Raw genomic sequence first — 12,680 nt, 5'->3', positions numbered from 1 at the left:
CATCATGGTATGCTGAGGTGATCGGTGGCAGCTAGTCACCTGGTCAGTCTTGACGAACGTGCCTCTCATCCTTGACGTCGCAAAGTTCAAGTGCATCCTATGTTTTACGAGACATCAATTTCATAGTCAATATACTAATGTTAAAATCGACTACCTATTTATGCGCCAAAAGTATTACTGGTGAAGCTACCTCTTCCCCGGACTTCACAAAGCAAGAAGTCCCAGTATTCCACTTCGAAGCCGCTGTCAGTCTAACTTCTCCGTCTCTGACCTTTCGTACCCCCTCTGCATCGCCAGCTCATCCCCAAACCAATCCGCCGACTTCTGTATCCAAGAGTGCGAGTACATTCGGTCCTCAATGTCGTCAAGCTCTCTCTCGTAGTCATGTACAAGTTCGATATGCTTTGGCCGATACTCAGGTTCGGGAAACAACTCAGTGCGACAGTAGGGGCAAGTATGGCTAGCCCCTTGCGCAGCGTGACTCCAATGTTCCAGACACTCCTTATGATAGGCATGTTGGCAAGGAACAGTCAGTACTTCGGGAGAGCAGCAAATGTCAGACCGACAAACTAAGCAGTCTATACCTTCCGGGTTCTCTGTCTCTGTGGATACATCAGTGATAGGAACCATCGGGCCCACCCATTCCATCTCTAGCGCTTCCGAAAACGCTTCTTCGATTTCGTCGCGTTGCTGGTCATAGGCTATCTCAATCTGCTGCAGTTCTTCGGTGAGATCGAATCCCACTGGGACACCAGATTCCTCTCGTATTTGACGCATGCTAGTGTCGTGTTCGTCTAGCGACTTTCTGTGAAGACGACACTCGTTAAAAATAAGTCGCTAAATGAGGCATAGTCATTGCATTGACCAAGTCGGCCATCGAGAGCGTCTTTGGTTGAGTAGCTAGTCCAGACAATTCCCTTGACAGCGTGAAAGGCTTCAAGAACTGCATTGAAGGCATTCACTGTAGCTCTAATGTCTTCAGTCCAATATGGATGAGGAATGTGGTATTCCAGTTAGTATCCTCAGTCATACGCCTGGAGTAGTGGAGACTTTAACCAGGTAGCAAAATACCTATTACGACGAAGCAGTGAAAACGTCCGCTCAGACGATAGTCAAGACCTCTACACTCTCCACCTCTTCATTCCAACTGTACAGCGTACCTTGGCCAATCCTTCTAAACACACCCTTTCCGGTCTCGGCTGCCGCCAAGACCAAAACCTTGATGTAGGAGCGTTCTCCTGACTTACTAGTACATCCCTTGACGAAGGTGACTTCCTCCGGGATATAGCTGACTCTCTCCGGTACCGGAAGTTTCGTAAAGTCATCATAGAAACCATCAGTTATGGCAGCATCCATCGCAAACCGGCACGTCAATCTACTGTCCAACTCTTCTTCCGAAGGAGAACTACCAAGAGGCGGGCCGGGCAGTACACCATGCTTTCGGTCGTCGTAGAACCAGTACCCAACTGACGTGCCGTCAAGACTATTCGAACTGGTGAGTTGTAATTTGCCCACACCCAGTACAGGTGTTTGGGCCTCAAAGCAGCCCGCCAACCGGAACATTGCAAGTTCAGCATTCCAGCAGGCTTTTATGCAGCAAGCTTTGATGATGAGCCTCGCGTCGCTCACGGATCCAAAAGGATTTTTGCCATCGATTTGAGTGCTCGCTTCAATCATCTGGACAGACGGGGGCATGACCTCATCAGAAGTTAAAATAAGAGAGGGCGAACTTATGTTCCCATCAATGCTTGCCCAGCTCCAGGAAGGCGCTCGATATCTTAGTGCTCTCGCAGGATGCTCGCATGGATGCGTTGTGTTGGCGTTCCAGAACAGCGAGCGCTCGATCCCTCTGCGCCAGTGACCCGCGAGATAGTCATCGTGTGTAATGGCCTGTACGCGTGATGCTATGCCTGCCATGGCTGGAAGCTTGTCTGACGGGACCGTAAGCTGGCGCATGCTGTACTCGTCTACTGTGGAGTACCAGAGGTTGTTTACTGTAGACCGGATGATGCTTACGAGGAACCTGTAGAAAGCAGGTTCGTCGCTTGGTCGGATGAGAGTCGGTGGAGTGGGAGTGCGATATGGAGGCGCGCGTAGATCGAGGAGATGGCCGAGCTTTCCGTCCTGAGTAACATGGACTAGAATAGGCAGTGGCTTCGATGGATCAAGACGGGAATCTTCGTCAACAGTATCCTCCTGATTGACAGTGCAGACGAAACCTTCTTTCGAGCATATTTGAGCTCTCTCATCATTCTCATCTTCTGATCCCTCAAGTAGCCAGGGTCTCTCATAGGCCCTGGCCAGTGCTTTCAGTCCCGTTCGTAAGTTCAGGGTGGTGATTCCCGGGCTCATGACTTGGCCGTTCTGATCTTGTATAATTTCACAGCAGCACCAAATCGCCTCGCGTTCAAGGAAACATAGTGTCCTTCGGGACAAGTACCTCTCCTGCATTACCCATGCTCTTGTATTCAAAATGTTGAAACTCGCCTTGTCTAGTGCCAGGCGCACGCATCCTTGGACGAAAGTGAGGGCAGTGAGGAAAGCTTGACCTTTGCAGTTCCCAAATGATGGTGGTAGTATGACAACATCGTTCCTGAAGTTCTCAGAAGGATATAACGGGACAAAAATTCCGGTTGAAGAGTCATTGGAGACCGATGCTGCCAGGGTGAGGGTGCTATCATGATAGATCGAGCCCATGAGCGCCGACTGCTCTTCCCAGTCAATTTTCGAATCCTGCACGATACACAGCCTATCGATAAATATATACTTCACACCAAGTTGACGGCAGGTAATTATGGCGTCCTTGAACGTCTTCGGAAGCGTAGCCCAGTCTATGGAACGCATATGTGCTTCCAGATTCTCGGTCGTAGTCATTCCTTCTCTTGAACGGCCCCAGCAATGACTCAGTGCCGCATAGCGAGCGTATGTACCCTCTCCTCGTACAAGATATGGGCTTTTGCCCTCTTCGGCCACGTATATCACTCGCTTTGGCAACTCTGGAATATCATTATCACACATTCTGTGGTTGGCCTCACAGTTGGCCAACCAGCGCTTGATGACATCGAAATACGCCTGGGAAGGCAAGTCGTTCAGTTGAACACGACCCGAAATGAAGGAGTATTCTTTACCGGGCAAGATGGGCTCTGAGCCTAACTCGTCACCTAGGGAAGGTGATTAGATGATGAATATAGGACGGCGTGCTTTAGTACCTTCCTCAACCGACAGCGCCATGCCAGCTACCATCCATTTCGACTTTATCCAGATACCTACATATGAAGCGCCGTTCATCTCCGGCTGCCATGGATACATACTTCCGGGGACGATTTGCAACTTCACAGAACTTCCTTCGCGATCTTCGTGGGAGGTGGTGCATACCTCAGTGGCGCCTTCGAAATGTAGCTCTGGCTGCATTGAATTTTCATTGGGGTCATTGATGCAACCGTGCAACATCCTACACAGGCGACAGTCTGTGACCGACGCTTCCAGTGCAGCCAGGTTATCGGCATGGCGATAGAAGTTTGGGGGGTAAAGATTCGAGAAACTCAGGCCGCTACAAAGATAGCAAAGCGACATTATGATGGCATGGAGCTGCAGTCCGATGGCGGAGCAGACGTTGAGCCCAAGGGACGGCGAATGTGCTGCCTGATATTCGCTAATGCAGGGCGTAGTGTGTCTCAGATAAGGCGGCTTGCTACAGTGTGACCATGTATGAACAAACGGTAACCGCAGTTCGTCGGCATGTGAGGGCGGATCTGTGGATCAAGGGCAGATGGGGTACACAAGATTGAAGGTACACAGGCATCAGTACGAGCGTTGAGATTGTAGGGCCCTAGGGCGTTGAGGGGTCTTGGCGCGCGGGAAGAGCCGCAATTGCTCTGGCATCACCGAGACGCGACCAGGACATAGCACATATACCCCTCGATCGCCCTTTCCTTGCGCACCATGACCCGATAGCTGATTCTTCTTCTTCTCTTCTCTAAATCACTCACGTTCCCTCACCATGGCGTCGGCGGTGTTTTTTCTCGACCTGAAGGGCAAGGTATGGCGGTCAGGCCTCTGCAAGGGCTACCTATTGACCATCGCATAGACCCTTCTGGCGCGCAACTACCGCGGTGACATCCCCATGTCAGCCGTCGAGAAATTCCCCATCCTACTGAGCGAGGCCGAAGACGAGAGCTCGGCAGTCCCACCATGCTTCTCCAGCGAAGGCATCAACTACCTCTACATCCGCCACAACAACCTCTACCTCCTCGCACTTACCAAGCGGAACACCAATGCGGCCGAGATTCTCCTGTTCCTCCATAAGATCGTCGAAGTCTTTACAGAATACTTCAAAGAGCTCGAAGAGGAGAGCATAAGGGACAACTTTGTGGTTATCTACGAGCTGCTGGATGAGATGATGGACTTTGGCTACCCACAAACCACCGAGACCAAGATATTGCAAGAGTACGCCTTACACAGGATCTATCAAATGGTTCTATACTAACGACAACTCTGCAGGTACATCACACAAGAGTCGCACAAACTCGAAATCGCACGTCCACCCATCGCAGTCACAAATGCCGTCAGCTGGCGAAGTGAAGGAATCCGATACCGCAAGAACGAAGTCTTCCTCGATGTCATCGAATCGCTCAACCTCCTCGTTTCCGCGACCGGCAGCGTGCTACGATCGGAGATTCTGGGTGCTGTCAAGATGAAGTGCTACCTGTCGGGTATGCCTGAGTTGCGACTCGGTCTTAACGATAAGGCAATGTTCGAGACCACTGGAAGGGCTACACGAGGAAAGGCCGTTGAGATGGAGGATGTCAAGTTCCACCAGTGCGTACGATTATCAAGATTTGAGAACGACAGGACCATCAGCTTCATCCCACCAGATGGCGAGTTCGAGCTGATGAGCTACCGTCTGAACACACAAGTCAAGCCTCTCATCTGGGTAGAGTGCATAGTCGAGAGCCATTCAGGCAGCAGGATCGAGTACATGCTGAAGGTAGACACGTCTCTGGGACACTGGGTTTAACAAACTGACACTCTGTAGGCACGAGCGCAGTTTAAGCGACGAAGCACCGCCAATAACGTCCAGATCTCGATTCCGGTCCCCGAAGACGCAGACACACCTCGCTTCCGAACGAACATCGGCACAGTACACTACGCGCCTGAGACATCCTCCATAGTGTGGAAGATCAAGCAGTTCGGTGGCGGCAAGGAGTTCCTCATGCGCGCCGAACTTGGTCTGCCATCGGTGCGCGGTGATGACGAGAAGGGTGGTGGCATGATGGGAGGCTTCGGTGGTAGCATGGGTGGTGTTGGCGGCGGAAAGGCCAAGAGGCCCATCAACGTCAAGTTCGAGATTCCATACTTCACCACATCAGGTATCCAAGTGCGGTATCTGAAGATCATCGAGCCAAAGGTAAGGATAAACTATCACATGCTCAAAGAGGCAGTGACTAACATAAGTGCAGTTGCAATACCCATCGCTACCTTGGGTACGATACATTACACAGTCAGGCGACATCGCTGTGCGGTTACCCGATGTGAACTAGGTGGAGCTAAGAGTGCTGGCGATGAATATACCAATACAACTATGAAACATGCTGTTCATGTATACTGCATCGTTGAATGCGTCTCATGAAGGAGACACGGTGGCATCTGACTATGAGTGAGGATTCGCAAGATCTGAAGAAGTACTAATGCACTTGGCGCATTCGTCAACGTGTTGTGCCTGGCATGCACGCACACGACTCGCTATTACCATACTCCAAATGCGACACAGAACGACATGCCTCTATGCAGTGTAGCCGTGCATGCGCGGTCCGCCTTGTTATGATTGCGACCTCTGGAACTGCTTACCCTCCTAACTTTCACCTCTATCAATTGTGAGGCTTGTCTCGGTATGAGATGAAAGCGACCTTATCATTACAAGATTATGTCCGAAAGTTAGCGTGCAGGATAGTCATGCAGGCAACAAAGAGTTAGTCAGCACCAAGATATAATGTATTACTCATTTCCAATATCAACGGGACGCGTACACTGTCGCACACAACTCATACTCGAGCGTAATAGCGTAGCGATGGTGGTGTCAGAGTGAGCGTCTCGTCGGTGCTCGCGCATCCGTCTCCGCCGATGATCGACAGTGGGGTCTCAGCATCATACGTTTGGGTGTAGTTCTCTCGACTCAACCTCAACTTGCGACATTTCACTGCCAGATTGAACGCGCAATGACCATGACGGCCGCAGCTCCCGGATTCTATCGAGCGATCCTACTCTCAGCTCGACCTTTGATCATGCAAAGGACGCACGCAATTCCAACAACCGACATATGCATGCGCGGTGATACCACAGCACGTTTCTCCGCGTTTTCTCCCCACCTCATTCTCCGAAAAAGCATGCTGCAGCACATCTCACGCGGCCCTTCTGTTTATAGTCACAAGCCCATATTTCGATATACCATCTGCCCAATCACCTGTTGCCCTGTCCATGTTCGACCAATGCAGTTCATCGTCAAGCTTTGATCGCCTGTTTGGGTACTCCACCGCGGCATGCCATAAGGCTGAAAGTCTGACCCTGCATCACCACCATGCCAATGACGCTTCTCGCGTAACCCGTCCGGCTGCCGAGACTATATACGCATACGCTCTCGGACGCGTCAGCTTGTAAGCGTTGTTGCTTGTCATCTCTGATGCTACGCTTCTTTGCTGGCCTGCGTAGGTGGACTAACCTCAGCTGAGCCTTGCGGGCCCCCTCCGGACGCGATTCTATGACGGAGTAGTAGGTAAGCTATGATGGCGTCCAATGAACGAGTGGGCCGCGTGTGTCGTGTCTAAGGGTATTTGTATGCTGCGGTGTCGCGTGTGGGAAACGCTGTTCTGCAGTTTTGAATACACAGGCACGACACTGACAGCCTTGGGTATCGTTGCACGAAGTCAGTCACTACATACTCTGACTGCTACATCTACACGGCATAACAGCACCGTTTTTCCAGACACAGAAACAAACACTACGACGCCAAGACTACTACCATGAAGTTCACCTTAGCAGCCATCACAGCGCTCATCGCGCCTATCCTCGGTCAAAGCATCACACCAGCTCCTACATCAACTGACCCATGGTATGGCTCCGGTCCACCATGGGCATCCTCCGACCCAGGAAAATGGTCTTCAATCTATGAATCACTCCTTTCAGCCGGAAAGATCCCATCGACCCTAACCGCCGCACCCTGGCCAACCGGTAGTTACGGACCGGGCCAAGGACCCTGGGGACCAGGCGGACCCCATGGTCCAGGAGGACCCGGAAGACACTGGGGAGGTAAATACCCTCCATTCCAATCCCTCCCTCACACTCTCTCCACAAAGCAACCCAAATCACATACTAATCCCCTACCCATAGGACCTTCCGGCCCAGCCCCCTTCGGCCCCTCCAACTTCGGCCCCTACAGCGACTGGTCCACGCGTTCAGACTGGCGATCCGGCCCTTGGACCGCATGGTGGGACGGCAGTGCGTGTCCGCCCTCTGACTGGCCTGGCTGGACGGCAGGACCCTGGAGTAGCTCTGCACCCTGGACCAGCTGGAGCGGATGTGAAGCTAGTACGACAGCGACAAGTGTTGTTACTACGACGGTTAGTGGGTCACTGGTTACGACGACGGCGTATGGGTTGCAGGTCAATGCTGCGAGTGCGGGTGGGAGTGTGAGTCAGAACGGGGATGCGGGGAATGGAGCGCAGGGAAGGTTGACGGTGGGGACGGGGAGCTTGGTCGCACTCGTGGGCTTGGGTTTGGGGGTTGTTGTGGGGTTGTGAGAAGATGTAGGAGGAAGATTTGAAAGGTCCATCTCCTGAATCTCTTGGTCGGAAAATCTTTTTATACCATGACATACATGATCAAATCAGTGTAATGTCGTAGACGAAGTAACGCTCTTTCCCTTTACATATTCTCGTTATAATCCACTAAGGACATTTGCATGTCGACTTGAGCTCACTTTGCATCTGCCTGGAGAAGGGAACGTATAGAAGATCGACAGTATGTATCTCACAACTCCTACATGTGTCTGTATGAATCAGACATAAGCTCCCTATCCCTGCATCTTGAAGAACTCGTGCTGACATTTACAACATCCGAGTCATCTTCGCCTTCCACCCCATCTTCTCCGCCCTTCCTTCCTCTCCACTCCCCACACTGATACCCTCATCTACCACACCCGCTTCATCATAAATCTCATCCGGATATACCGCCCTCTCGATGAAAGTCTCCTTTGGCGGCGCAACAACCATCTCCAACAACGCATACACCAGCGCTGTCGCAGTAAATCCTAGTAACCAACCAAAGCTGTACGGCCTAGCACCGACACCCGCATCAATAGCCGGATTAATAGATTGGATGAACCCCGGCATATTTGGTGCAACACCAACGACGAAAGCGACAATAGCACGCCAGTTGCAACCGGCGGTATACCGGTAAATACCATGGTACTGGTACAACGCCAACGTATCGTACTTAGCACGATGTACAACCCAAAAGTCCACAACCATAATCGCTGCAATCGGACCCAGGAAAATCGCATAAGCAGCCATGAAGTTGAGGAAACTACCCGCCGAAGCAAGAATCTTCCACGGAACAAGCGCCCAGCAGAGTACTGCGCAGAGAAGCTGGCCGCGGCGGATGTTGATGTAGCGGGGAAAGAGGGCGGTTAGGTCGTTTGCAGCGGAGAGCGAGTTTGCGGAGATGTTAACACCGAGGGCGGCGAGGGCGAAGGAGAAGGCGGCGAAGAAACGGGCGGCGCGGTTGTCCCAGTGGGCGATGAGGGCCATGGGGTCCCAGTCCAGCGTGCCGTATTTGACGGCGCCGGCCGAGGTGGCGGCTACGCCGATGAAGGCGATGAAGGTGAAGACTATGGGCAGGAAGGGCACGTAGATGCATTGCCATTTGACGGAGACGCGGGAGTAGCGGGAGAAGTCGGACTGTGGTTATCATTAGCATGTTAATCGATCTCCAGGCGGAGTTCCCAACGGAATGCATGGAGGGTTGAGAGAACTTACCTGGTTCACAGACAACGTAGCATAATTCCCAATCACACTCGTAAGACTCGACAAGAACCCCCACGAATACGCACTCCCCGTCAACGTAGCCTTCTGATTCCACATTTCGCCACCACCATCCGTACTCACAAACGCCCAGATCAAAATCGCAATCCACGCAATCGGCACAATGATACTCTTAGCCATGAACAGCCACCTCAACTCATTAGGATGCATAATCAAAAACGGTACACTGCCTAGCCAGAAGATGAAGAAACTGATCATGGTCGCTGTATCGATTCCTTGACTCGCGGGGATACCGTTCTCCAGTGTGAGGAAAGAGGGCCAGATGGCGCCGATCATGACGCGCACGGAATTCGCGCCGTTCATGTTTTGGATGGCGAACCAGAAGATGGCGAGGATAGCGCGCGATACGATGGCGATGTAGGAGCCCCAGAAACCCCAGGAGGCGCGTGCGATGACGGGGAAGGGCACGTGGTGGAGGACGCCGATTGCGCCGTTTAGGGCGATGACGAAGGAGATTATGAAGAAGGCCAGGGCGACTATGCCGAGGGATTCGCGCCAGGTGAGTCCTGGTGGTGGTGTTAGTTGATTCAGATTGATTTTGTTAGGAAAATGGTAGATGTACCGATTGCGATGATACTGGATGCGAATTGCCATGTTGCGGCGCTGAATTGATGTTAGCATCTCTTACTTCGTTGATTTCGAAAGAGTTGATGAAAACGTACTTGAATGCATCCGACACCCAATACGAGATGAAGCTCGTCACACCCCACTTCCTACCATGCCTCGGAACAGGGTCAAGATCTTTGTTTGTCCTGCATACCATCAATCAGTACAAGAACTCCATCGTCGCGCATCTCCGCCTGAATGCGAACCTACCATCGCGAATTGCCTTCCGCAAATGTGCTCTTGGGTTGCTCAACCCTGAGCGTCCAATGCGGTTTCTCGATCAACGGCATCCTGAAGCCTACCGTGCAAACCACCAAGAACGTGGAAGGGCTGTAAAGATGGGAGGACCGTTTATCCTTGATAGTCTTTCCGCGCGACGGACACACGCGCCTCTTTATCTTCTAGCAGCACGCACAGTCTCAGTGCAGATCTCCGAACAGCGGGCGCCCAGGATTGACGTTACGTCTATATCTCTGGCAAGACGACGATAAGATAAGCGCCACGAGCCGACCATGTCAACACTTCGTTTAGACAAGAACCGAGACTCAGCCTTCCTAGAGATGACTTGGACTAGACGAACGCCTTGAGCCTTTTCTCGCAGCCTTTTGCTCAACAAACAACCACTCACACAGCTTGTCATGATGGTTAGCGGCTGAACCCAAGGTCTCGGTCCTTGGGGAAATGCGACCGTTGCCAGATGGGCCGGCTTTCATTCGACGGTCGTGCAGGTGCAGATAAGCACCCCAGTCGGTTCGGTCTTAGCGAAGACGCCGCTCGGTGGCGCTTCGGCTGAAATTACCCCAGAGAGATGATCCCCACGCGACGCGATAGGTACGATGTCTCCTCCACAGATACACATATACCTGACGGTTCTAATTAATACGAAGAGAGTGACACAGTGTATCGTAGCACCTGCTAAGGGTGCAAGCGTTCGAAGAGGTTTGTGAAGGACGGGGAAACCATTGCATGTCTCGGTACTTGGGGCGCATGCACGTCGTTGCCGACTACTGCACAAGCTGGCCTGGATTCCTGTGTCAGTCGCGTAATCTCATGCACACGAGAAATGTCGTTGAACTGAGCGAATGTCAAGAGTTTTGAGCTGCAGATTGGATGGGGGTCATTTGGAAGAAGCTTCGTGAAGGCAAATACGTTCAAGTTCATCGCGTTTTGCTCAATGCGCTAACTATACATACGACAGAGTATGGTCATCTCGGATGGTTGCATTCACGCCTAGGTGGACCTCACCACCCACAACCGATGAGCCAGTGACGACTAGCTCGCCTGCGGTCTGCTCGTCTGTTGTCTTGAGATGTGGTGTATCTTTCAACTTGATCTCCACGCAGCTGAGGGGCACACCAAAGTGGCTGTGCTTGTTCGATGCGGTCTCTCTCCGGTAGTCGTAGATGTTGGTTTGCGCAACGGCTCCCGCTACCTTGGCTGTGGTCAAAGCGTATACGACACGCGCTTTGGTGAAGATACGTAGATCGGAGAGGTCCTCTGAGCTAAGTGGTGGCGTGTTCAGGCCTTGTCGTTCAGACACAAAGACCAAGCGCAGCTTTCCAGGTGTTGTGCCGACAGCCGCCCTCTTGGGCGCATTGAGCTTTGTGAGGAGATTGTCGGTAGGCAGGCGGCCAGCAGTCAACATGCGCGTCTCGAGGTAATGTGCCAGCTTCTGAGGGCCACCCGTTACCGATGTCTTCGTGGAGCTGTGGAGCTTTGCAGCTGTTTCGGCTGAAACCACTGTGACAGTAGGAGCGATGGAGCGTGTAGCCAGTTCCAAATCGACACCCGGACCGGCAACGGACTGGATGACAACTGTCGCGTGAGAGAACAGAGCAACCAGCGTCAGGCACAGACAGTAGGAATGTGTAAAGGCATCTGCGGGGAGGAACGTATCCGAGGCATTTAGACGGTGGGCGGCAGGAAGGGACGTGACGAGTGCACCAACGGCGGCGGTCAGATTCTGTTCCTATCAGTAGGTGCATATGCCAACATGGTGGGTTTAGGTACCTGTTGCGTGAATTCAACAATCTCTGCCGGCTTTCCAACGGCTTCTTGCCAGAGGAAGACAACGTTACGAGGCTTGCCGGTAGTCGACGGCAGTGGTATAGCGACACTCTTCTGTTCCTGTACAAGCTCGTGCCAAACAGCAACGTCAATCTTTCCGCCAATGCCCTCGGGTACCTCGCTCCAGTCCATGTGCCTGCTTGTCTTCTCTACAGTCCAGACGATGGAGCGCAGGCCGGACACGCCCTGGCTGAGTTCGGCAAGGGGAACAGAGCCCGCCTCGGCGATCAAGGCATCAGCTTTCGTTTGGAGGAGGAGTTCGGCAAGGGTCTCGTGTGGCTGGTTGTATGGGATCAAAATAGGTGTGAAGTCGAAGAAGGCGCCCGCAAAGAGTGCAGAGAGAAACTCGAGACTGTTGGGGAGGTAGATGGCCACTCTCTTAGCACCACGATCTTGTAGATGTTTTCCGAGGATAGCAATCTCCTTGGTAACGTCTTCCACCCTGTGCTCGGTGACGCCTTCCTTTCCAAAGACCGTCATGATGTTTGCAGTGCCGCTAGACTTTGCGCCCTTCTCGAGAGGGATCTCGCCTGTGACACGTCGCCAGATATCCCGAAGATCTCCATCTTTGCCGGCCGAGTACATGGGAGCGCCCGGGGGCCGTACGGCAAGTCCGGTACGAAGAGGGTCTGGCGGATGTCAGTCGCGATTACTGCAAATATATGGTGGGGCGTTCATACAGCCATGAGGAGTTTCGGGGGAGCGGAAGACAGCAGACTCTCCGGGCTGCCTCACATATGAAGCTACCGCCTGTCTTGCGAGTAGCAGCGGGTGTGTGTCGGCATCGGCGCTGTCATAGATGATCCAGGCCAGGAAGCCGACAATGGTGAAGGCGATGAGGGTGCTGACGACGTTCCAGCCTGCGAGGATTTCGCCGATGCTCTGATCAAGCTGCTCTAGAGTTCCCGCCAT

At 52.6% G+C, this 12,680-nt stretch overlaps 6 protein-coding genes across 6 annotated transcripts; 2 read left to right on the top strand and 4 right to left on the bottom strand.

Moving 5' to 3' along the window:
• Window positions 1-125: 125 nt before the first annotated feature.
• BKA58DRAFT_5231 (uncharacterized protein) lies at window positions 126-939 on the bottom strand. Its single transcript, XM_046175448.1, has one exon. The coding sequence runs from the start codon at window positions 775-777 to the stop codon at window positions 247-249; it is 531 nt and encodes a 176-aa protein (XP_046030462.1). The 5' UTR covers window positions 778-939; the 3' UTR covers window positions 126-246.
• Window positions 940-1,101: 162 nt separating this feature from the next.
• BKA58DRAFT_433357 (heterokaryon incompatibility protein-domain-containing protein) lies at window positions 1,102-3,411 on the bottom strand (the record flags this gene model as incomplete). The annotated part of the gene is made up of 2 exons (XM_046173179.1): window positions 1,102-3,161; window positions 3,210-3,411. The coding sequence occupies 2 exons, from the start codon at window positions 3,409-3,411 to the stop codon at window positions 1,102-1,104; spliced, it is 2,262 nt and encodes a 753-aa protein (XP_046030461.1).
• A 428-nt stretch (window positions 3,412-3,839) lies between these two features.
• BKA58DRAFT_425433 (Mu homology domain-containing protein) lies at window positions 3,840-5,906 on the top strand. The gene is made up of 5 exons (XM_046172927.1): window positions 3,840-4,039; window positions 4,088-4,446; window positions 4,501-4,987; window positions 5,036-5,407; window positions 5,460-5,906. Exons 1-5 carry the CDS (start codon window positions 4,001-4,003, stop codon window positions 5,538-5,540), a joined length of 1,338 nt encoding a protein of 445 aa, XP_046030460.1. The 5' UTR covers window positions 3,840-4,000; the 3' UTR covers window positions 5,541-5,906.
• Window positions 5,907-6,733: 827 nt separating this feature from the next.
• On the top strand, window positions 6,734-7,867 carry BKA58DRAFT_5206 (uncharacterized protein). The gene is made up of 4 exons (XM_046175439.1): window positions 6,734-6,919; window positions 6,980-7,302; window positions 7,384-7,723; window positions 7,775-7,867. Exons 2-4 carry the CDS (start codon window positions 7,017-7,019, stop codon window positions 7,791-7,793), a joined length of 645 nt encoding a protein of 214 aa, XP_046030459.1. The 5' UTR covers window positions 6,734-6,919; window positions 6,980-7,016; the 3' UTR covers window positions 7,794-7,867.
• A 232-nt stretch (window positions 7,868-8,099) lies between these two features.
• On the bottom strand, window positions 8,100-9,991 carry BKA58DRAFT_395974 (uracil permease; the record flags this gene model as incomplete). The annotated part of the gene is made up of 5 exons (XM_046171335.1): window positions 8,100-8,951; window positions 9,030-9,601; window positions 9,658-9,698; window positions 9,758-9,847; window positions 9,912-9,991. 5 exons carry the CDS (start codon window positions 9,989-9,991, stop codon window positions 8,100-8,102), a joined length of 1,635 nt encoding a protein of 544 aa, XP_046030458.1.
• Window positions 9,992-10,884: 893 nt separating this feature from the next.
• BKA58DRAFT_433353 (uncharacterized protein) lies at window positions 10,885-12,680 on the bottom strand (the record flags this gene model as incomplete). The annotated part of the gene is made up of 3 exons (XM_046173178.1): window positions 10,885-11,664; window positions 11,712-12,397; window positions 12,449-12,680. The coding sequence occupies 3 exons, from the start codon at window positions 12,678-12,680 to the stop codon at window positions 10,885-10,887; spliced, it is 1,698 nt and encodes a 565-aa protein (XP_046030457.1).

The sequence above is a fragment of the Alternaria rosae genome, assembly GCF_020736505.1.
Source record: "Alternaria rosae strain MPI-PUGE-AT-0040 chromosome Unknown BKA58scaffold_1, whole genome shotgun sequence".
Classification (NCBI taxonomy): domain Eukaryota; kingdom Fungi; phylum Ascomycota; class Dothideomycetes; order Pleosporales; family Pleosporaceae; genus Alternaria; species Alternaria rosae.
Note: the sequence above shows the minus strand (reverse complement) of the source record. Positions and strands in the feature narration are given on the sequence as shown.